A 23,990-nucleotide genomic window follows, 5' to 3' on the forward strand; every position below is an offset into this window, starting at 1 on the left:
GGAAGAAACTTTACGTAGTTTTCAAAAATGAGCAGTTTTGAAATGCCTTGTTAAAATTAAACAAACTCATCAGACAGAAGTACAGGATTGAGAGCTGACACCAGATTTTGGAGTTGTGCTGCTAACCCATTTCACTTCTGCATCCATTAACCTTCCACCTTTCAGCTGCCCAGACCACTGAGCTTGCCAGCTGCTTGAGGCAGAGACTATATCCAGCCTTGCACTTGTGCAACTGCAGTGGTTCTTTCCTCACAGGTTTTAAAAAGCTATTTGGATTACTTTATAGCCCTTGTCATTGAAGCAAAAAAATTTGATAGCATGGTCTGAGAGATCTCAGATCACAGATCCACCGGTAAACCCAAGCTGGAAAGTGTTATTTTGTGTTGTACCTCCAAATGGAGGATTTTCAGCTCTTGGGAGTTGGCGATGCGACCAAGAGGTGTTTGGGGACTTCAGGCACTATCTGACTCAGCTCCAGCTGGCATTTCTGCCTTTACTTACCATTTGCAATGACGACAGACTTCGGCATGCTTCTGAGAAACACCTTTTATTGTATGACAGGAGTTGTCACGTGAACATCAACAAAATAAATCATTCCATAGCAATAACAAAATCAAATTACGTAAATGCAAAAACCAAACCAAAACACAACCAGAGTTAAAATGATGAAAAAGCAGTGCGTTGTTACACAATGTAAAACATATATAGGAAGCCACATTCTTCTGCCAGATGCTCATAACCATGACAGGAAATAAGTGATTTCAACTCTTTCTCTCCCCGCCTCCCCCTGCAACAAACAGGCAAACTTTAAAGTGAGATATTCCAAAAGGTCAGATTAACACAAAAAGCAGCATTTCCAGGAAAAATTCTGTAACGTTTGGTTCTTTCGTCCCTTTCTGATTCTCTCTGCAATCTTATTTTAAACATGTATTGGGAAGGTTAAAAGAAACAGTCATTACCACTTAAGTAACCAGCATTACTGATGTTGGTCACAAGAAGGTCCTCCCTCTTCCAAAGGGCAGTAGTAATGGAATTGCAGAAGATTACGCCTATCTGGCAAACGAGCTCTGGTTCAGTTCACTCGAGAGAATTTTACCCTTAAAATAAGCAAAACATGAGATAACCTATCGCTGAGAAGTGTGTTGGTTTTGACTCTCCCAGTGGCCTTTTGAGGAGGGATGGAGCAAAGATACACCAAAATGGATGTCTGAAGAACAATTCCTAAGATCAGAAGCAGAGGCTGTTCCTGGTCTTTTGCACCAAACAACCAACAGTTCTGTAACTGATGATTTTCAGTATTACTGTATAAAATTGTGTTTATTAGAAATAAGACTCTGGAATACATTAAGGCACCTCATGGTGAAGAAATATTTTAAAAGGCTTGAATAACTCAGAAGACTGAGTTCTTTTTCCAAGATCCCCAGGAAGGAATGTAGCTTATAGTAATCAGCTTTACTATTTCCCAGTAAAGCATGAACATTTTCAAAGTGGAAGGATAGAACTATTTGAACTTTTCTTTAAAAGGAAACATAAAACACCTTGCCGGAAAGGTAATTCATCCATTCAACAGACCAAGACTTTCACCGAAGGAAGGTCTTTCTCATCCCTGATCTGAGTTTTGCCATTCAGGTACATCACATTTTCTTACTCAGCTGAAATCAAAAGGGTCAGTCAATCTTAACCAACAGTCATCTAAACAAAAGAACTATCAACAACAAAACCAACAAAAGAACCTAAAAAACAATTTCAAGATTAAAACATTATTGTTAAACTAAAAAGATGACATAATGCCAACGACAGACACAAATGACTTGCTATCAGTTGTTCTACCCAGCAATTTGTGGCTTTCAAGTGTGACTTTGTAAAAAATTTGTTTTCTCTTGTATTGATATTTGATACCTGCAGTTAGCAATGTCCTGCCAAAACATGTAAAGAAGTGGAATCAGCATTTTCAGAGATACCTAACATTTTTGTGCGCATTCAAAAAGCTACAGGATCAAATTAATTCTAGCTTATAGACTGATAGCTAGATCTGTCAGGGTCTCATACCAGTGAGTCTGCAGCAGCCAGCGTTTTGGAGCTCTGCTCTGAAATGTAACTTACCATAGATTCATTTCAGAGCTGAAATGAACTAAAACTGTAATTATACCCTTGGTTTACGCATGCATATCTCCCTGGCTCTGATAAAAAAATATAAACTCAAGGTATATGGCCAGAAGAACATACTGTTCTCTTAGCGTATTTAAAAGTCTCAGTGTATTATACTTCATATTTACTCTCTTGTAAGAACTAAATATTTAGAAATACAAATAATTCACTATTGTAAAACACAGTTAGACTCTGGATATGGCCACACTGCTCAGTAAAAGAGGTAAACAAATGAGCTCAGACACCAGGCTCCACGAAGCATCTGCATTACCTTACTGGTCAGCTCACCCTAGCTCTGCTTTGGACCACTCCAGCCACGTCTCTCCATGACAAAGCTTGAGCGGAGTCCGGACATGGTTCACACCATGGATCCCTTCCAAAAAGGCAGTTACAGACAAGACCATGCAAGATTGAACTTTCTTCATGCTACACAGTCCCTCAGTGTTATCCCATGTGACTTACACGCTCAAACACTTCTCCAAGTCTTCACATTCCTGTGCAGTACAAACACCACTGTACTGAGCTGCAGAACAGCCCTATCCTTATTTCAGAGAATTTGAATTGAAAAGGAAGCCACAACAAAACACGCCAGATGATAATCGTGTGCTAGGTCCATAAGTGGACTGCATGAGCCCAGAGAAGGCCAAGGGCCAAGTGATACAGAAAAGTGGATGTGGCTGATGTGCTCTAAGGATTAGCCACAAGTTCTGCTCACAGGAGCCAATCTGTGCCTCGTGGCTTTGGGGACAGGTAGCCATCCCTGACCGGCTGCTATTTAGCACCAGGTGTAGCACAAGCCTCATGTTGTGCATCACTGCATGAAGTTCAGTTCCACTGATCTCTGTGGGATTTGTTACAGTGTAAGGTGCTACCTGCCACAGAAGAACTGTCAGAACCTGACAAAACCAAGCTAGGGACAAGAGCATTTAATTCTGTAACTTCCTGCTAACGACGGAGGAGGATGTTACCAGAAAACTGGATGCCTGATGGTTGTTCTCCCCGCTACAAGGGGAAGCTGGCTGGTGGCACTGCAGTTAGTAAGAGGTCCTCCCCTCCCTCTGGGGATCTCATGGCAGGACAGCAAGCCTCAAGGCAGGGAAGGTGCTGCAACATGGGAATGAGGATTCTGCCTCTCACCACTGGGCGACAAAGTCCTTCTAGATGAGCCCTTGTGCTAAAGCACAGGCTTTGGCTTCATTTGACTTCTGGACAAGCAGCGAGTAATTTTGTATTTGAATCGGTTATTTGCTGGTAGAACTGCTTGAAAGGAGATACATTTGTGTTTGCTATACTTTTAGACCACTGGGTGAACACTGCGTAAATAACATTTGTCTTATGAAGGTAATAGGAAGTATCTTCAGTATTTTTTAAAAAGCACAGTATTTTCCATGTTCTGAAGAGAGCTGTTGCCTTTTAGTCTCTACTGTGCCCTTTAAACAGTAAGATGAACAGATTTACTTTCTACTGGACCTCAAAGAGTAGGTATCTCACTAAACAGGAAAAAATCTGAAGCAGCACAGCACTTGCTTGATTAAAAAAAAATAAATAAAAATGGGAATAGTGCCTTTGTGTTAAAGTGCTTTGCTGAATCAGGACATAACTTATGAATACCAAACCTTTCTCTCTCACTGCATTTCTCTATCAGCAACAGCCATTCAAAACTACAGGTTGTACTTTCCTACCTATTCTGGTAGGACGGTAACTTCAAACAGCTCAAGTTCAACAGAACCCCTGATGCAAAACTTTAAATATACTAAGGTTACATATTTTTAACATATATTTAATGAATTTGTTGTGTACCCTGCAGTTACAGCTTTGGCTTGAAGGCACAAATATTAAGGCACAATAAATGCAAATAATGTATACATTTCAATGTGTTGTGTTGAAGATAACTTTGTACTACATGGTATTTAGGTATAATGACATGTCATTCAAACATTTCCTCAAGTTATTTTAATACCTTTTTTTCTTTGATAAGCCGGATAAAAAGAGGAATGTATGTTAAATTATTTAAATATTTCTTCAGTGCAAATGTGGTAATTTCCTTCTAAAGTATAGAAGATTGAGACTGATTTTTCAGCATTTGGATTTTAGCAAAATAAAACTAATATTTACATTCATCTTGAACAGCATTATTTGAATTACTTATCAAAAAAATAAGTATATAGTACTTTTTGCTATCAAAAAGAAAACGCAGTTTTGGCTTGTTCAATTCTTTTTTCTAACAACCTGCATAGCTACTTATGACAGGTAGAAAGACAGTTGCACTAGACCACTAAGTTGTACGCTACTGAATCTGCTGTTTAGACATAGCTGTTGTTCTAAAGTGACACAGACAAAATTTTGGTTTTGCTCGCTCTCAAAGTATTTCCAAAAGAGAAAAAGAACACATTTTTTGTTTGTTTGGTTTGTTTTGTGGGGTTTTTTTGTTAATAAGCTCCAAATATGCACCCTAGACCTGTTAGGTGTCCTGCACCTGTTTTTTAAATAAAATTTCAAATAAAAACTGAGTCTGCCTAATTTCCTTAGCAATACAAACATAATTAGTTGGAAAGGAAAACATATTGCACTGAAATTAAAGAAAGAGGGACAGTAAAAATTTTCTTCTTAGTATTAAATAGGAAGGATGTCCAGTGCAAAGAATCGCCCCCTCCTTTTCCTCTCCTGTTGACATTTGCAAACATTGTCACTGAGTTTAGATGATCTCAGGTTTACATTCTCTGGAAAACAGTTAAGGTTATTAGGAATCACAGTGCAGTTTCAGTTATGCATAATCCTGAGGAAGGATCCAAGGAGGAGTCTGTGGCAAGTTGACCATTCTGAACAACTTCTGGGTAATTCTTACTGAAGTACACCTAGGAAAAATATCAGATTCTGTGAGTAATTATGCATCAAACACCTCTTAGTTTCAAATAAAATTTCTGGAGATAAATACAGCAGAGATAAACACATGTCCTTAAGGAATCCCAACAGGAAGTTCAGGTTAGTGGCATTCAGTAACTGTGTGTCACTGAGAAATTAGTAAAATTACTATACGATTTTACATTATAACAAAGCGTGAGAAAAATCCCACACAACCTGTAGATTCACTCAAATTCTGGTAATTCAGATAAATAGATACGTTTTATCACTTTACATTAAACTGATAAGTAAAATCATTTTACTAGCTCAAAACATGGAGATAAATTAAAAACAGGATGACAAAGAAGCTGTGAAATCTTGCGTCTGCACAAGGGTTTCTCATTTTCACACATAAAATGAACACAATGGATTTGGATGTTAATATCAGGTTGTAATCCCTATATTTTACAAACTATGATTGACAACCATTGAAACTTCGAGGTACATGTATGAAATATCCCAGCGTTTAATTTGTGCTGCAGAGCAGTTATAGGGCCTATAGAAATGTGATCTCTGGATAGTGAACCACAATAATGAAAGAAGAAGCAAAAGCTTTAACAATGACTCAACCAAGCAACTTCTCTAAAATGTAAGATGATACCAAATAATAGGACAGTTCTTTGCCAAGCCTTTGAGTTCCTGAATTCTACCAATTTCTAGCTCAACTAGAAGAGATACAGGTTTCCTGATAAATGTATAATCAGAACATAAAGGAAATGAAATGCTGTCAAGTTTCACTGTTCCACAATCATCAGTTTTTAGTAGCTGTATCATATCTCTGTTCCCTGACAGATGCGCATAACAAAATGAAATAATGTCAAGACTTGTGTGCTCTTATCTAAAAATGTGTTTGGGTGAAAAAAGGACTTCAAATGCAATTTTTTTCAAAGAAGAATGTGAAAATTTTTGTTTGAGTCTTTAAAAACAGAAAATACACTATCTTTCTGAAGCTGACACATGTCACGAGTTAGGTCTCATAGTCAGACTGCTTTGACTATGGCTTATGAAACATTTCTCCAATTTATATTTGAGTGTTGTCAACAAAGTTCAGTTTGTTTGATAATAATGTCCTTTTCATGTATATGAATACACGTATAAGACATGCGGGACAAAAAAGAAATAGTAATTCTATAAAAACATTCCCGTAAGTACCACTGTAGTCTTTTGTGCACACATGCTAACGCAGGATATATGCATCTTTACAAGTTTCAAAGAATATTAAGGTCTGATTTGAATCAACAAAAGAATTGGAAGTCCTGCTAAGAGGCATTCCGCAGTAACCAGCCACGATCAGATGCAACAGAGGAAAGTTAATCAGGCGCCTGCCTCCACACATGCTGCGGAGACAGCAGCCCCAGTTGTGTATTCCCATCCTGTTCCTGGTTTAAAACAAAACTTTGGCATACTTTTAATGCAGCTTTTGAATGCGAATTTTTTTCTAATGGAAAGTTAATAGAAAACCTTGGCACATTACGAGAGACGTAATGAAATGGCAGCTGCTTTTCAACTGTCTCATTGCAATTCTTCCCCTGAGCCCAATCCCTCAAGATATTAAATGCCCAACTCTTTATACAAGTTTCTTCCACTGCCAACAGAGCTGCAACCTTTTTAAAAGTAATCACTGAGGTGAGATAACACCTAGTATTTTAATATTTACACATCTGTCATAGCTTTAAAATAAAAGAAAATAACCCTTATTTTCCCCTCAAAGTACTCAAAAATTGATTGACAGAGAACCAGCCCTATCCTGATGCCACCAAACCTTGTGGAAAAGCCTCTCTCAATGCTGCCAAAAGCACGGAGAATACACCCACTTTTGTTTATCTGAATAACTGAGCACTTCTTTTCCTTTTTAACTGACTGATGACTGTTTCTCGCTTTCCCATAGCATTTTCTCCTAATAGCTTCTTTAAGCGAAGACAAAAACACATGCTAAGCACAATTCTATTGCAGTCTGGCTCATGGGCTAGTTAACATATACTCAGAGGTCTCCAATTTGAGCTACGCCTGCATTGTTTTCTTTGACATTTGCACAAAAAATGGGGATACTGAGTGACCAAGAGAGACCGACAAATAGCAGTGCTGGATCAGTTCAGAAGCCTGAGCTAAGGTTCCAGCAATAGCTTGAACTTGCAATGTTTAGCTAAGATGGCCATGAGAGTTTTTTGAAAATAAGGTTTCTTCAAAGATGTCCAAGTTAGTCTTCCAGTTTAAGATGTGTAGTCCCACTTCATTTGCCCTTAAAGGATATATGCAGAATCCATACTATTCCAAAAAATGCATATGAAGTCCCACCTTACTGAAAGAAGCTCTTGGTACAAGCTTGTTCTGCACAAGATTCAGGTCCAAAATGCAAGAAATGAAATAGTCATTGCCAAAGCAAGGCCACATTCCAAACCGTTTTACTTAGCAACCCACTGTAATGCCTTTTGAAAAGTATGTATATATGTCATATTACCATTTCTTTTTATGTGCAGCATGCTGTTTTTCAACAACAGAAAAAAAGCTGTTCTTCATAAAAACAGTTCTTAGTAACCACAGCAGGAATGTATGAAACCAACAGCAATACATGTAACAGACTTACTAGGGTAAAAAGAAAAGCCATTGGAATCAGCTATTCTGACTAAGCAACTTCTCTGAAAGTATGTATGAAGCACAAGGGATGGCAATAACAAAACCCTCGAATTAATGTCCCACTCCCTCCAACAGAAGGAACTATAGCTGTGCTTCTGGGTAGCTGCTGACTGGAGATATAGTCTCTTGATTCCCTTATTTTTGGGCTGAGCATGGATAAGCACCATGCTTTGCATTCTTGGCAGATGCTAAAGCTTGTATCTGCCTTCTAGCCTGGGAGTTAGCAAACTTTTTCATCAAACCACATTTCAGCAGAGACTGGTTCCTGGATCTCTTCCCTTCCTGTACAAAATCACATAACATTGATGTGGTAACTGCAGATGAGTATATGGGCAAGTAACATCAGGCAATTATTTTTATATATTTTGAATTATCTTTGAATGCAATTGTGCAATTGGGGAGGGCTGCAGGGATGGAAGGAGAGAGAGAATGAGATGGCTAAGTCTCTAGGACAGCTGGATAGCCTTACCCCTTGCCATTCCAAGGATCAAGGCTTAGGAAGCTGGCCTTCACTTTACAGACAAACGCTGGTTGTATGAATTTCAATCTATCCTTTTAAACACCATTTATAAACCCTCTAGACTGTCATATACACACCATAAAAAACACGGCTAACCAATCCTTTCTAGTAATAAAATATAAGAAGCTATATCGTATAGCAATGGAGAAGGACAGCAGGACTCATTACATAGTCCAGCTAAGGACAAAGCTGTTTCCTTAGTTCTGCAATCAGTGTCAGACATGGATTTATAGTGTACGCTCTGAGCTGCAGAACTTCTCTTGAAAAACTCTTTATAAGAAAAAAAAGGTTTCAGCAGCTCTAAAAAAATTCTAAGAATATGAATTGACACAGAAATCTCTTCCCTAATCTTCAGAAAGTCCAGCAAAATAACATCCAGGCATGAGCATGCAGCCTCCACAACTGCACATTTTTTCATGTTTTTCAAACCTGCTGAAAATGCATCTATTTTTACTAGGAAATATCCAGGTGTCTGCCATTTTGGTTTCTGTCTTTACATGTTGCTTCCTATTTATTGGCATCCTGTTTCCCCAGGAAACAGTTTGGAATCGCTCTGCTCCACACCTCCAACAACTTGAGGAGAGGACAGCATAAAGGCTAGAAGTAAGACCTCTCTGTCTCTTGTCTTGAAAAGGTTCTCCCAGGTTGGTAAATTGCCTCGTATCAGTGCCTTACTCGCATGCTGCAAGTAAAGTTACGTGACTTGAAGCAAGTTGCTGCCAAACTGAGCACTGCCACTCTCAACTGAAGCAGTGCTGAAACTTCATTGGCACTGAGAGAAATAAAACCTTGCTCTGGACATCCTGTGTGGTAAATTATCAAGAAAAAAGAAATCAAGCCAAAAGCTAGTCAAAATGAGTTCCTCAATCACAGGTCATTTTTTTATCTCCTTATCTTTGCTTCAGCTTTCCATCTGAAAAGTGGAGATGAGATAGCCTCACCTCAGAGGCATATTATGAAAATTAATCCATTGATGTTTGTTAAACACTTTGATTGCCAGAGGAATGCTCACAATCACATTAATAATTCTGTACTCAGAGTAGGATTTGAATAGTAAGCAGTAAATCAGGCACAGAGCCTTGTAGGGAACAAGGAGGCAACAAAACATTCAACAGCTGCTTCTTAATTGAGCCCTGCTCATCCTATGTGCAGAACTAAGCAAGGGTACAAGAATGTGATCACATCCCCAGAGATTATATATAATGCACAAGTACTGAACCTCAAACTAAAATTGGATGAGCCCTTTTAAAAATATAGAAATAACAGATAAATTTTGGGCTGTGCAGCCCTAACATGTTTTTCAGCAAGTTTTTCTACAATCCATGCCCAGCACAGGTGAGTATGTCATATATTATTTACACTTACTGTTTTGTGTACATACAGAAGGATGCAAGAAATCCAAACAGTCTTTCAACTCAGGGTATATAAATACACTTATCATTTGGAAGCCTGTGTATATTCCACTAAAAAAAGCACTGAAAATGATGGTTTTGGCTTGCAAAGCCAACAGATTCTTTAGTGGAAGGCTTACTGTGACACTGAATATGCTAACTTTAGATAAACAAACTGCAGAAACAAACTGAATCATCCCTTCTTCTAAAATTACCTGTTTTGCTGTTTCAATCAGAGAAGTCGCTTCAGTCTTCCCCACTTGTTGCACCATTTTGTAAAACAAACCATCTTGCTCTTGCAGCAAAATGTAAGGTTCACCGTATTCTTTCAGTCTTCCTGCATCTAAAACCTGTTAAATCAGCAGAAACCAACATATTAACATAAGAAATTCAAAACCAAATGTTAAGACACTACAAGCAAGAGGGGAATGTATGCACTTCAAGTGCTAAGATTTTGTATCCTGGAAGTGAAACACGTCTTCTTCAAACTAGCATAGCACTTTTTCAGTTTATAGACCTGTTGTACAATTTTAGAGTGCCCTACAGCCATTCCACCTATAGGAATCCAATGCAAAGTTATGCAGAATATGGAAATACAATGTTTGTGAAACTAAACAAAGCAGATTATAAGATTCATTGTGTAAGAAAGAAACAGAGGCCTAAAACGGGCTCTGAAGTAAACAGCTGTGGGTAAAAACCACGCAATAACCGCCAAGATGGTTAAGGGAGAATAAGTAGGTCTTTTGGATTAGAGGAGGTGAAGATGTAATTAAAGAAAATGAGGGTGTTGCTGAAAAGATAAACAGTTTCTTGCATCAGTTTCTACCAACTACGCATTAGAAAGACACTTACCCCTGAACCTACTCTTTCTACATAAAAAAAAAAACCAACAAACAAAAAACAACGAGATGCCACCAGGACATAAGTATCCAAAAGAGAGGAAGGAAGAAGGAAAAAACAACAGAGAAATTAAAAAGGCATTAAGTCAGTAAGTAACAGAGAATATATACAGCCAAAAATATCAGAAAAACTTAAGAATAACCTGACTGAACTTCTAAGAAAAAATTCTCATACCAGTGACTATTTAAGGACTGCATGGTACCAAAACCTGCATTTCCATATTGCAAAGCCTTATGGAATTCATTCAGGGAACTTTTAGACTAGCATATGTATTTTGAGATAAGACAACAATTCAGGTAAAACAATCATTAAAATACAAGTAGAAGACACAGATCACAGGCAGAAATTGTTCTCCACAATTTTAACAAAAGTGAACTGTACCTCACAAATCTGGTACAATTCTTAATGCACCACAAGAAAACTAAAGGAGAAATGGTTTATATGGATTTCCAGAAAGGTATCTGGTGTAACTAAATAGCTGTGCTACAAGGGACAAGAGTTTTTCAAGAACCTGGCCAGAAAACAGAGATTAGAAATAAACAGTGCATTTTTCTTAATGGAAGGCTGAACAGGTAGGAACCGGTGGGAATCGCATCATTCTGGCATATGCTGTAGCTACATATGTGTTAGTCATCAGAAAAAGGAGTTATCAGAAAAGTGACAAACCTGCAAATGACACAAATATGAGTAGGTAAGTCTAGACCAGAGGAGATTCAGATACACCTAAATAGCCTAAGAGAATGAGAAACAATAGCAGGGGAAAGTCAATATTGACAAATGCAATGCACTCAAATACTTAACTGGCTTATAAATTAATGGTATTGACTCAAGAAAGAGATTTGGGTATCAGTCTACAAGTTCAATACTTTAGTCCATGTGTAGGAGTAGTAAAGTTAAAAAAAAAAGAGAGAAAGAATTTATGTGAAAAAGCAAAGTAGTTCGGAAAATATTTTTGTCCTTATATAAATAAAAAGCTGAATAAAAATGGCACGCTATTGAAAAAGATATTGCCACAACAGAGGGACTTCAAGGACTCATAACCCAAACCATAATTGTGGTGTACATAGTTGTAAGAAAAAAAAGAAAAAGAAAAAAAATCTAAAAACTGGAGCTGTTGATTTCAGGAAAGAAATTAATAAAAGGTATTATGGGGACAACTTCCAAAATAACAAAAATAGTTTGCAAACTTCTGTTTGAAAGAAGAAGCTCCAAAAAGCTTGGAGACAAATTCAAAGTCCCGTGAGGAAACTTTCCAACATGCACTTTGCCTGTGCAACTGCTTAAAGGAAAACTGCTTTATTATTAAAGGAAAATGCAAAAATGCTGATGGCCAAAGGCTTGGTAGACCTCCAGGCGGCCTGGACCCCCATTAATGACAAAACCCACAATGAAGTAGGACAGCCAAGCTGATCCCTTTGCCTGCACTGGTGTGAAAATTACACACTGCCAAGATCACCACCGACTTGTTTGATACCAGGGACCCAACACCAGGGGAAAGGTGCCCACTCTTTTGCATCTGGTTCAATTGAGTATATGGCACTTCAATGGAAAATAACTCAGACAACAACAGCAGCGTAATTACACATAGTTTTATAAACTGTATGCACAGAAACCTAAAAAAAGTTATTTGCTATTTTCAGAAGCTTGTATTTTAGAGAACTCTGCTTATACTATTTTCCTCTGCCACCGATTTCCAATAACGTTTGATATATAGCTGAAGAAAGTGCTCATAGAAAAATTTTAAAATATTAGTAATGTTGCATAGCATAATATATAGTCATTTAATATACAATGGATGCAGTATTCCATCTGCAAAGGTACCCCTGCGCACATGTCGATTTTTCAGTGTACTTAGTCCTATCCCATTTGATCAGAGTATTTAAGGATTAATTACAAATACGGTTTTAACAGCAATCTTTTATATACTACAGTATGTCACAGCTAAAGACAGCTTCTTAAAAAATGTAAAAAAATTATTTAACAGATATAGTTCAACGTAACAATTAAATTGGGGTGCCACAATACAGGACATCTCTGGTGACTTGAATAAGTAAAGTTTTCCTCAGCATAGCACTAGATTATGTAACCACTCCTTTGGAAGGAAAACAAAAAGTATGTTCATTAAATGTGTTTCTTACAAGTACATAACTACAGCAGAGAAATAGAGTTTTGTTAAAAAAATTATATCACTGAGGTATTTGAATTTTAACATTAATTTTGCAAATATCTGAAACAACCACAAACATGGACAATCTTTCTTCTCGAGAAAACCTGGGAAAGAAAATTTTTTCTGTCTAGAAAAATCCCACTCACATTTTAAACAAATCATTAATTTATTTACATCCTTATTTGGGGACCTAAAACAAACTTGTGTTATGAAAATAGAACAAACAAGTCATGTTACATTTTAAAAAATCTGAAATGAAAAATAAAGAATGAAACTGAACAGACATATCACTCCTACAAGTCAGCAATACTCTATAAAACCTATTCACCAAGGAAAAATGCTCTTTCTACTAACTGCTGTCATCTATGAGACAATGGAGAAAATTTAAGTTGATTTACTTGGTAGTTATACATTTATATATTTATACATTTATTAAGAAGTGCTTAGACAAAGAGATAGGTACTCTTCTTTGAAGAAATATGTGCTGATAAAATTTAAATAAATAAATAGGTACTTTGGCTAAGGTTTTGCATATTCTTACTTAATGACTCCAAGCCAAATTAAAATCATTAGGACTTCAAAAAGCCAGCTAATCATTCAGGAAAGGTGGAATCGGGTGTTTACCAGTCACATATTTTCTATCAACTTGCATGCAATGCTTATCACTGCACAAAGTAACCTAATCGAACTCAGATGCATTCCAAGGCAGTTGCACCAGTGGAACTTGATACAGAAAAGCCCGAGAAGCTTGTAGCTGGCAAAATTGGGTGAGCAGGGTGAATATGGAGGACACATGCAGGAGCACGTGACTCTGAATCAGACTGGGATTTCATTATAGACTGTAACACAGATATTGATAGAGGGGGACAAATCATTCAACTTTTCAGCTCCTCGGTCTGACTCTGTAAAATAAACCAAATAAAGACTCATAATCATTCTGTGGGAGTTAACTGTCTGTGAAATACTTAAGACAGCCCAGAGTAAAATAAAAAGAAACACAAAAAAGCTATATAACCCCAAAGTAGTCATACGTAAATCAGGGCCAGATTCGCCGCTGTCTTGCACTGGCAGCTTCGCCTGCACTGTTCTTACATTTGTAGTCGCATCCTTATGACTTCAACAGGATTTTCTCAAGTGGAAGAGTAACTCTGACAGTACAAAATTTACAAAATTGGCTGCTGGTGATCGTGCAAAAGAAAGCATGCAGGAAAATTCTTATTCAAAGGAATTTACTCACATCCTTGTGTAAGGTGAAACTGATCTTTACTTATAAGTATCTAAATTATCCTTACTCAAGCAGCACTATTCAGACATCTTAAGTTCAAACAGGGCTCAAACGCTACATTCTTCTTCAGTAAGATCCTCTCATGCCACCTAATTCCACTCCGTCTAATGGTTCATCCTGATTGAATAGTCTGGGGCGATGGCTGCTCATCACAGCTATGATTTTTTTGCAGAATGGTAAGCATTATGTTGAGTAGAACACAACATAATTATCAAAAGCACTTTGTTTTAGAGGCATAAAATAATATAGGAAGAATGAGATTAAAAACATGGCAGGGAAGGACAGAGAAACAGAAAAGTAGTATTTGAATTGGAGAATTTGCCAATTGCAATCACAAACGTGAAAATGGAGTATTAGCCATTTAAACGTGTTGTTTATATTAACTCCAGCTAGCACAAGACTATTTGACAATGCCACAAAAATGTTGTTGAACTAAATTTATATAAGATTTGCAACTAATTTTAGACAACTAAAATAGTTGTCTGTTCGGCCTCTTCTGTACCCTTACCAGGGTATCTATCTCCACTTTGCCTAGGTCCCCCACAAAGAACCCCAAACTTTGCAGTATTTCCATTTCATAGCCTCATAGTTTAATGTATTAACCATGACAAAAAAGCAAGGAAGATAAAAAAAACCCATAAATTGGTGAAAAAGAAATAAGAGACCCATTTCACAAAGAGAAGAGAGAAAAATGACAATGAATGATGGGGATACTGCATCAAGATAGGCCAGTTTCCAGCAGAGACCTAGGCAGCAGAACCAGGACAGCAGATTTTCTTCCTAATGATTCCTGCAACTAATCTGTATTGTTCTGTTGCACAGGACTTTGGAAAAGCAAACGTCAATTCTGTAAGTGAATTTAAAATCTTCTTTGTGGATTAATGTAAGTAAAAGAAGTGTCACTAGCCACAGAAAGAGAAAGAACATGGACCCTAAAAAACGCTGTAACAAATACCATGTAGTTATGGCTATCCATAGACAGAAAAAAAGAAAGTTCTAAATCCTGCATTTTCTAACTTTCAGCAACAAAAGCAGACAAACAAAGAGAACAATAGTTATAAAACACTCTGAGGAAAAAAAAGCAGTCCAAGGTTGGAAGTGTTCACCAACAGAGGAGGGGGGGCATGGGAATTTATTTCAATTATTATTGAGGAATGACTAGTATTCCTATTCACGTTCATCTTCACCATAAAGCCAGAGGGGAAATGGGACATTTAAGAGTTGATCATAAATGTTTTTATTTCCTATTCAAAAGGAAAATAATTCAAGCAAATTATCTCCTAGGGAATACATCTGATTTAATTTAGACTTGGAGAAGACATCACCAAACAACAAAATTTTTATTAAAGTTCAAAACTCTGCTAGGAGTACAACTTTGAACAATGTTTTCCTCAGAGAGCATACATCAAGATGATCTTCAACAAAGTCCTGGGAAGAGGAGAATATTCAGGAGATGCTTCTGGTTACATCATATTATAAGAAATATATTTACTCGAGACAATACATAGCTTTGTGGGAAAGAGTCAACAGCCTGCACTCCAGTTGGCATTAAGTTCAGATGCAAGCATGTTCTGTCTCTTCCATCTCACCACGGTTTGTCAAAACAGATCAGAAACATGTACATACTTCTCTAAAGAATCATTTATAAATATCAACCTATCTAAACAGGTTTGCAAACATCGAAGAACATTGAGAAGCCTGCAAATATAACTCAGGAACTATTTAAAAGTGATTTTTTTTTCTTTTTAAGGTCGTCGTCCTGTCCCTCTACGTTGTGTCCCCCCCCCCCCCTTTTTTAAAAAAAATTTTTAGTGGTGAAGCTTTGTTTAGCTGTCTTTTGGGTTTTTTGTTTTTTATTTTCAGTCTTTAGGTTTCATCTAAGCATTCCCCTAGCTCCTTCAGGGTTCCTACACAAATTACCAGTAACTCCGGACAAATTTGGTGTCAGGTAATGTACAAAGCAGAGCACACTTGGGCATACACCTTCTTATAATCTGAATTATTATTTTCAGACTTTCCAAATATTTCACCTCAGCAGAGCTTAACTTTGCTGTAACAATGCCAAATCTGCCACTGGTCACTGGGATTTGACATGTACCCCCCTGTCCACCTTCTCCTACTTCAAATAAAAGGTAACTTCAGACATTTTGTTTTGTAACCAAAAACAGTGGATTTCTTTAAACTGAAGTTATTCTTGAGCTGTAATTTAGGGAAAACCGAGCATGTGATGCTGCCTAGTAAATTGATCCACATATGAGTTATCTTTACTTTTCTTGCAGAAGCTTAAAAATCTATACCTTGTTTTACTCCATCTGATGGCATGCCACTGTAAGCTGGCTAGAATGTTGTGGGAAAAAATATCAATTATGTATGCAATAATGAGTCTTATTCTACTGATACTCATTCAATATTAACTCCTTCTCTATCTTGGAGGAAAGAAGCCTGTTAACCAGTCACTGCAGATGTTTCTTGTGTTGTTCAGTTTCCTCACCTCAAAACGTCTGATATTCCAGTGCAAGTTCAACCTTTCCCTTACAGAGTATAAAGGGACCTCACGCCAGTTCTTCCCAACAGCTGTACATGCTGACAAAACACCCTTGGTCAATCAGTAATGACTGTTTCCACCACTGTAAAGCCACATTTCTCAACTGGGATTGCAGAATGGCTCAAATGTTGTCCTGAGGTGATAGAAGATATTACTTCAGTTTAAGAAATCTCACTCTTTAATAAGACTTTTGAGGGTCTCAGAAAGTTAGATAAGCTACAAGGACATTATACATTTCAAGAGGCTAAGGAATATTGTTGCAGATGACTCTGCATGTCTCTTGGTTTTATCAGTTTCTGATGACAATGAACTTGTGGCTCAGCTGCCCCTGCACACAGTTTTACCTTATCAGAAACTCTGCTCAAAGCATCAGCCACCAGCATGTGCTGTGCTAATTTACTTTTAAACAGTAATTTCTGGGAGAGAAAAAAATAATTCTCTAAAGACGTGTTAGTATTTCTAGTATGGGCTGGATTCCATACCGTTGTCTTTAAAGAAACACTATCCAACTGTCCTTATACTGATGGAAACACATTCATACACAAATGTCTCACAGAATCAAGGTTCATCAGACATTGGCTTCACTTCCTGCAGTAATTCAAATCCAGATCTTTATTTGAATGCTCCCAGCTGAAGTACTGCCTCAATAATTAGTTGTTTTACTCAGGCAAAAGAAGAATCTGGCTGGGCAGCCCTCTTGAAGTGGGAGCAGCTTTTAAGACCTCAAAGATGTCAATGTTCTGACATGTAATGGCTTAAAGCTGGCAAAGAGAATCAACAATCCTAGTATCTTTTCAAGCTCAGTGGGATTTTGACTCATTTTAGAGACAGCTGGGCCAGCTGTGATATTTACAACTGTCGTAGACACTATCTCAGCTGATAACACTTGCTCTGATGCACGACCATGGAACATAGCTCAGTATTTTACGCAAAACCTGGGCTAAACACCAATATAGTATCTTCTCTTAATGGTAAAGATGTATAAACTACTCAGCTTTGAAAACTATGTTTCACTGTTGGAAGGATCTGGTTTTCCCTTGTGCGTCGCTAAACATCAACTCAGTTTCAGAAGATCTGGGAACAGTGAAAATTGCCTTTGTTCAGATTCAAAACAAAACTGACAATTTCTGAAAAATCACTTGTTAAATGCTCAGCTCTTGCAGAAACTTTGCAAGTCCTGAGTTACCAAATGAAAGGAGAAACCTAATGGTTCCCAGGGCCTTTGCTCTCCATCAGTAGGCCAGATGGGCTCCAATACAGTCAAAAGCCAAGTAGGTAGGTTGGGCATTCATCACAGACAAGATCTGGTGGAACTGCTTAAAAACTCCGAAGAGTCTCCCTGAAATATTTCATCAGCTCTTCTAGTTAAGTGATATTTCCTAATTTTTCACGATTGTTTGGATCCTGAAAACCTAAACATCCAGACAATTCACCAGTCACAGAACACATGTACACAAGCAATGTTTTCGCTGTGTACATACTGATACTGATACTGATCTTCAGGTATGCTGAGACCAAGTATTCTTTCACCTCTCCTCTGCAAAGCATCTCACCTATCACCATTATTTTCCATCTTCTGCTACATGCAGGTCTCCTTCTGTGACTATCCTTCGTATTCTTATCTTCACATTTCTTTACCCAAGACTTTGGTCGCATAGCACAGATGGGATTTTTCTTAGGTTGAATAAAAAATAATAAGTTTAGTTCTAATACTCCCTAGGCCACATTTTCAAGACAAAGGCTTAGTCAAAAAAAGACTTTTATTAGTGTTTGTTCCTTCTGAGTAATGACAGCAGGTGCAGAAATATGAATGTAGCAACTTTACTGTGGATTACTGGATTCAGATCCACAACATACTTTAAGGTTTCTATAAGAATTAGGTGCCTAGTTTCAAAAATTGGGCTTTCATTACCCCATTAAGCTCCCATTGCATTCTTTTAACAGAATAAACTTCAATAGCACAAGTATAATATGCAATAATATCTCACCACGTTCCAGATACTGGGCTAATATAAGGTCAAAACCTTTTCCACTCTGTATTACAGAACAAAACCCCCAAACAAACAAAAAAACCCCACCCAATACTCATTTTATACCCTTGCAGTTCTCCTACTTCAGAATTTTGAACAACTGAACAACAGCTCTGAATGTTGCCCTAATTACTTCTGTTTTTTCACAAAGTTTCTTGTTTTGCCATCTCAGGCTCCACAAAAATTTATGGTCTTGCCAACTGGCCTCTCTTAGACATCTTATGCGCTTTGAGGGCCTGTATCTAACAGCAGGTTCCATCAATGAAACAGTCCTACATGTACCTGCTTAAGGTGAGAGTCAACACTAATGGCAACACGCCCAGTCTTCACGAAGAACTGTTCTACAACTGGGACTGAACATTTCTTTATCTTGTGACTCACGGATAAACTGAATGTCTAAGATTTCCTGTAACACACATTTGTTTTCCAGCAGTGATATTTATATAAGTGGCACAAAAGCCACCAAAATAAGAGCCAACAGACCGCAGCTTTTATGGCATTAACTCAGTAATACTAATTCAAGTGTACCACCACTACCTTTCCCACATTCTCCACACCTCCATCTGAAGCCGGGCCACTGCCGTGAAGGCTCACATGAAGGTATCAGTAGAGCAGCTGGGGCTCCTCCACTCCTTCAAGAACTCTGCTTCTCACTGGGATTCAGACTCCCTCATGCTTATTCTCCCTTTAGCTCCATGATTGCATTTCTGGCAGCACAATGCTTCACAAGGCAGGGTGGAGACTGGCCTTAACCTGACTGCCCTGTGTATGCTGGTAGGTATGGCATCTTCCCGGGAATGGGGAGCAACGCATCCGGACCCGAGACAGAGGACAATGTAGAGCACTGATCTGTGCACTTCCTGGAAGAACGTTGTCATCATCCCCATGCTAAGGAAGGGCAGCACTGCCATTACTATCATGTTTGCTTAGGTCTCTATTAACGCTAGTGCTTCACCTCCAACTGGAAGGATGAAGGATGTGCAGTACTGGGTCAGATACCAGATCTCCAGAGCAAGACAAGCACTCAGACCTTGTCTACTGCATAGCATTTTCTGTCTAGCTGTAGGTGACTGCCCTTTCACCATGCAAACTGCCTGGACCTCTCTCTAGAGCCTCCCCTTTGCTCTCAAGACGTTTACACCTACTCTTGGTGGACTGATTGCCCTGCTGAGGTTACAAATACATGAAAAATGGTGCCTGATTTATGACGCCCAGATGTTCCACCATGGTAAATGTAATATCAGAAAAATGAGAACAACTGAACGAGGGAGGCTTACCGGAAAGATGTGGGAAGCAATTTTCTATTGACCAAAAAAACAACTCAAGTCTGGCTGTGAAGTACATTGTATTGTTACCCTGAACATTAGTCATTTCAGAATGTAACCACAACAGGTTTTCCCATAAATAAATCAAATCTCTTCCCATGCTTCTCTTCATCAAAACCTTCCAATTTGAATGACAGTTTTTAATTACTAGATCAAGTTCTGCTTGCATAAAGAGTTTCCATTTCAAAGAAGTGCTGCACTGATATGGAAAGTCTCTGTGGAGAAACATCCTTGTCATTGGAAAACGCACAAGTTTTGACTGCTCTGTGGCTTTCCTATAGAGACCATGGCATAGCATATAGAGCAAACAACCGCATCAGGCTCTTGCCAGATGCATATACTTATTTTGCTACTGATCCACTATGTCCCTGGGTGAGTCTTCATTTCTGTATGTTTCCGTTCTCCCTTCTGTAAAAACACACTTTCTAAAATTTATTTCTCGACCTGGAGAAGGAAGCAGAGAGGAGCGGGAGGAATGGGTGATGGGGATTTTATGAGATCTTATTCGAAGTCTTGGGAGTGGTGCCTCTTGGCTGCCCCAGGCTGCTCCTGGCTGTAGATGCAATTTACGTAAAAGGTCCTTGCCCTCTAAGGTGAAGACAGGACAGGGAAGCAGCTGTTCTGCTGGTGGGGAAGCTGTGTGGAATGAGGGTGCCAGTGGAGCAAGCCTGAGCTGAGCTTCTACCAGGATTTGCCATCACAGAATAGGCAACTACAGCATTTATCTCATCCTCCCCTTCTGCCAGGGAACAGGGTGGCTGCCTGTGCCAAAGAGCCAAAACGGGTACTGCTAGCACCTGATGGGAGGAATTACAACTTGGGTTCTCAAACTAATTGAAGAAAAAGGAATGAGAAAGTGTCCTATGAGACTCTGGAGCAACACAGAGGGAAGGAGAAAAAAAAAAAGTCTGAAAACCGCTGGATTATAATTTTATGGCAGTATTATTTGATGGTCTGACTTAACAAGTCTTTCCAACTTTGGTTCCAAAGATTGTATGGATACTTCCCTATCTCACCCAGGTGTTTGAAGTTTAATTAATTAATGTTTGTAAAGAGCGTTACAATTTCCAGATGAAAGGTCCTATGCAAGTGCAATGTAGCATTACTCATTGAGGTGATTGGGTTAGAGAGTATCACGTTACACAATACAGCTCTTCCCTCAATGATTTTAAGTGTTTGAAGTTCTGATAAAATGTGTTTATCAGTAAGATAGATATAATGGAAATACTCTTAAGGCGTGACCTGGATTATGAAACCAGAGGTATGGTTTTGGGAATGGAACAAACGAGAATTAAAACAACTCCTGAGGCCAGATTTGTCTACAGTTCTATAAAATGTATTCTGTTCTTCCTTTTTTTCCTCTTCCAGTAGGCTTTCCTTCTCTTCTAAAATAGAACCGGTTATTATGATGGGTGTGAGCAGACATGCAACAGTTCACGTTCAGTTCCTATTTCCATACTCATCCAACCTGACATTTTCTCAAGACTTTCTTAAAATTATTTCCTGTTTTTTCTTTTTTTTTTTTTTTTTTTTAAATGTTTGGATTAATGCTAAAGGTGAACATTTTCTTTTTGGGAAGTTCTGCTTTAAACAGCAATTAAATTGAATTAAATCAAAAGCTTGTGGACAACGCCGAACTGGAGAATACGCTTAAGACAGGGCTGACATTCAAAACCCTTTAGATCTAGACAGGCTAAAGGAAGAGGTGGGCATGAACTTCATGACACTCAACAATGACAGATGCAAAGCCCTGAATCTGGAATTGAATAACCCCCTGCATCAGTACCAGTTGGGGAGTAACTGCCTGGGCATCAGCTGTGCTGAAAAGGAGGTGGGGTCCTGGTGTTCAGTAAGCGAAACAGGAGTCAAGCAGTGGACCACGGGTATCAACAGGAGAGCAGATCAAGGGAATTGCTTTATTCAGCGCTCATCAGATCAGATCTGGAATACAGTGACCAGTTTTGACCCCTCAGTACCAGAAAGATGAAGGTAAATTGGAGCAAGTTTGAAATATGGTCACCAGAGTGGTCAGTGGACTGCAGTGTTTGACCTGTGAGGAGAGGCTGACTGGAGCAGGGCTTGTTCAACCTGGAGAGCAGACGACTTCAGGGGACGTCACAGCAATCTTCCCATACCTACAAGGAAGTTACTGAGAAGGCAGAAGCAGGCTCTTTAGTGAGATACACATTAGGAAAACAAGAAACAATTGCCATAAACTGAAGGGAGGCTTCCACTAGATATAAGGAAAAGAAGACTTCATGGCAGATAATCAAGCATTGCGGCAGGTTGCCCAGCGAGACTGTGGAAACCCCATCTTTCAAAGTTTCCAAGGCACAACTAGAAACAGCCCCGAGCAAGCCGATCTGAAATTAGTGCTGACCCTGCTCTGAGCAGAGGTTAGACCAGAGACCTCCTGAGGTTCCTTTCAATCTGATTCAATGGGAAGGGAGGCAAACCCTACCTTATGTTCAGGCTGTGTACACTTGTTCAGGAATGGCTTGGACTTTTGTGATTAAGAGTGCTGAACATGTTTGCTCAAAATTTGTTTGCAAAATAACTTCACTCATTATTTGTGAAAAGACAATTGTTAATATTCCAACTGCCAGGTTCCACCTTTGTTGTTCTCTCATTTTCTAACAAGCTGACCATGATAGCAAACAACAGAGATCTGGGATGGCTTATGAATGGAGACATTACTCCATCTAAAGGTCTCCATTAAAGAAGAAACAAACCCAGGGTTTTAAATCATACCAAGTAATGGATATTCTTTTTCCTTGCATTTTTGACACATACTTTTCTTATTCTTCCAAAATTCTGCTATAATCCCACTAGGAGTTACATGCCTGAGCAAACAAAGTAATTAAAAGTGTAACAAAAGCACACCTGCCATAACTCTGATCATTCTAAATATGCGATCATATTTCTGATTTGTCCAGAAACAGAATCAACAACTGAATAAGGATCTCAAGAAAACAGGTTTGTTAAGGGGTCACATGTCAGTTTCCTCCTTTTTTTTTGTTATATGCTTCTGACCTTCCTCTCTCCCCCCCAAATCACAGAAATCTGTAAGAAGATCAAAATGGAGCAATGTAAAAAGATGAAAAATATTTAAGAGTTACTAATGACTGCAGAATCAAAGGCACATCTTCTTGCAAATATGTTCCTTAAGACTCTAAAGAGGTCAAAGGCATTCACAAAAGACTATTAGACAATATATGAACATAAATGGACTTTTAGGAAACTAGAAATCTTAACAGTGGCTAAACTGAAACAACAAGGTTAAGAATACTGTACAGACTCTAGAAATGCAGTAGAGTAGCTATATAGTTGGTAATAATACTGAGCAGTTTGGGGAGAAGGGTGATTTCTGTTCTTTGAATGATTTTTGGCAAAAAAAAGTAAGTAAAACGTCCAGTTTTCATTACAACTGCATGATATTAAAGGTAAAACTAAGAAAATATCTTCATGGAAAGAGCATTCTGTGCGTAACATGTTAATGGCTGTTAATGAACCAAAACCCACAGAAATCCCTTTGGACAGCTAACAAATACACACAGCTATTAATTAGGTCACAGTTGTTTCCTCACAAATCTTTTGTTCACTTTAGTTGTAGAAAACACCAACATATCCATTAGACCTGTGGGGAAGTATTCACCAGTGAAGAAAATATTTATTTATTATATGTTAAATGCTTGCAATTATATGACTACTTATGGCAGTTCTGCTGGTTTCTCTTTTTGTAAGTAAACTATAATTACTCAGGTCACAATCTATTCTACTCCTCAGAATACCACTCACCCTAGTAGATCCAACTGTTTTATTTTGTGTACTTCAGGCAACCATTGTAATTCCATTACAGATTTTAAAATGTTTTGAACAACCAGTAAAAAAAATACGGAAAGAATTAACATTCTTCACTTTCACAAAATGAAAGTTGAAGAAAGTATGTCTTTATGGTACGACTGAGGTGAAAGGTAATTTCTGCTTGAAGCCCAGATACATTTGAGTTCCACTTACAACATGGTCTGCCCACTACATCAGTTCCTTCGTTAACTGGCTGTGAAGAAAACGTTTGCAAAGGGCTCCTGTTCCTACTGCAGAAAATTGCAAAACCGAAGGCTGCACATCATTTCAAGGACACAAA

General features: G+C 38.3%; 1 protein-coding gene across 1 annotated transcript in view; it reads right to left on the reverse strand.

Annotated features, from left to right (window-relative positions):
* Positions 1–531: 531 nt before the first annotated feature.
* The window catches only part of ABCC4 (ATP binding cassette subfamily C member 4), a 159,538-nt gene continuing 136,079 nt past the window's right edge, over positions 532–23,990 (reverse strand). Inside the window, exons 30-31 of the mRNA XM_040584392.1 lie at positions 9,810–9,944; positions 532–5,003 (exon numbers count right to left, since the gene is read on the reverse strand). Of these exons, the coding sequence (XP_040440326.1) occupies positions 4,896–5,003; positions 9,810–9,944 (243 nt within the window). The 3' untranslated portion in view covers positions 532–4,895. The remainder of the gene's footprint in view (positions 5,004–9,809; positions 9,945–23,990) is intronic.

This window comes from Falco naumanni, chromosome 2, assembly GCF_017639655.2.
Source record: "Falco naumanni isolate bFalNau1 chromosome 2, bFalNau1.pat, whole genome shotgun sequence".
Lineage (NCBI taxonomy): Eukaryota > Metazoa > Chordata > Aves > Falconiformes > Falconidae > Falco > Falco naumanni.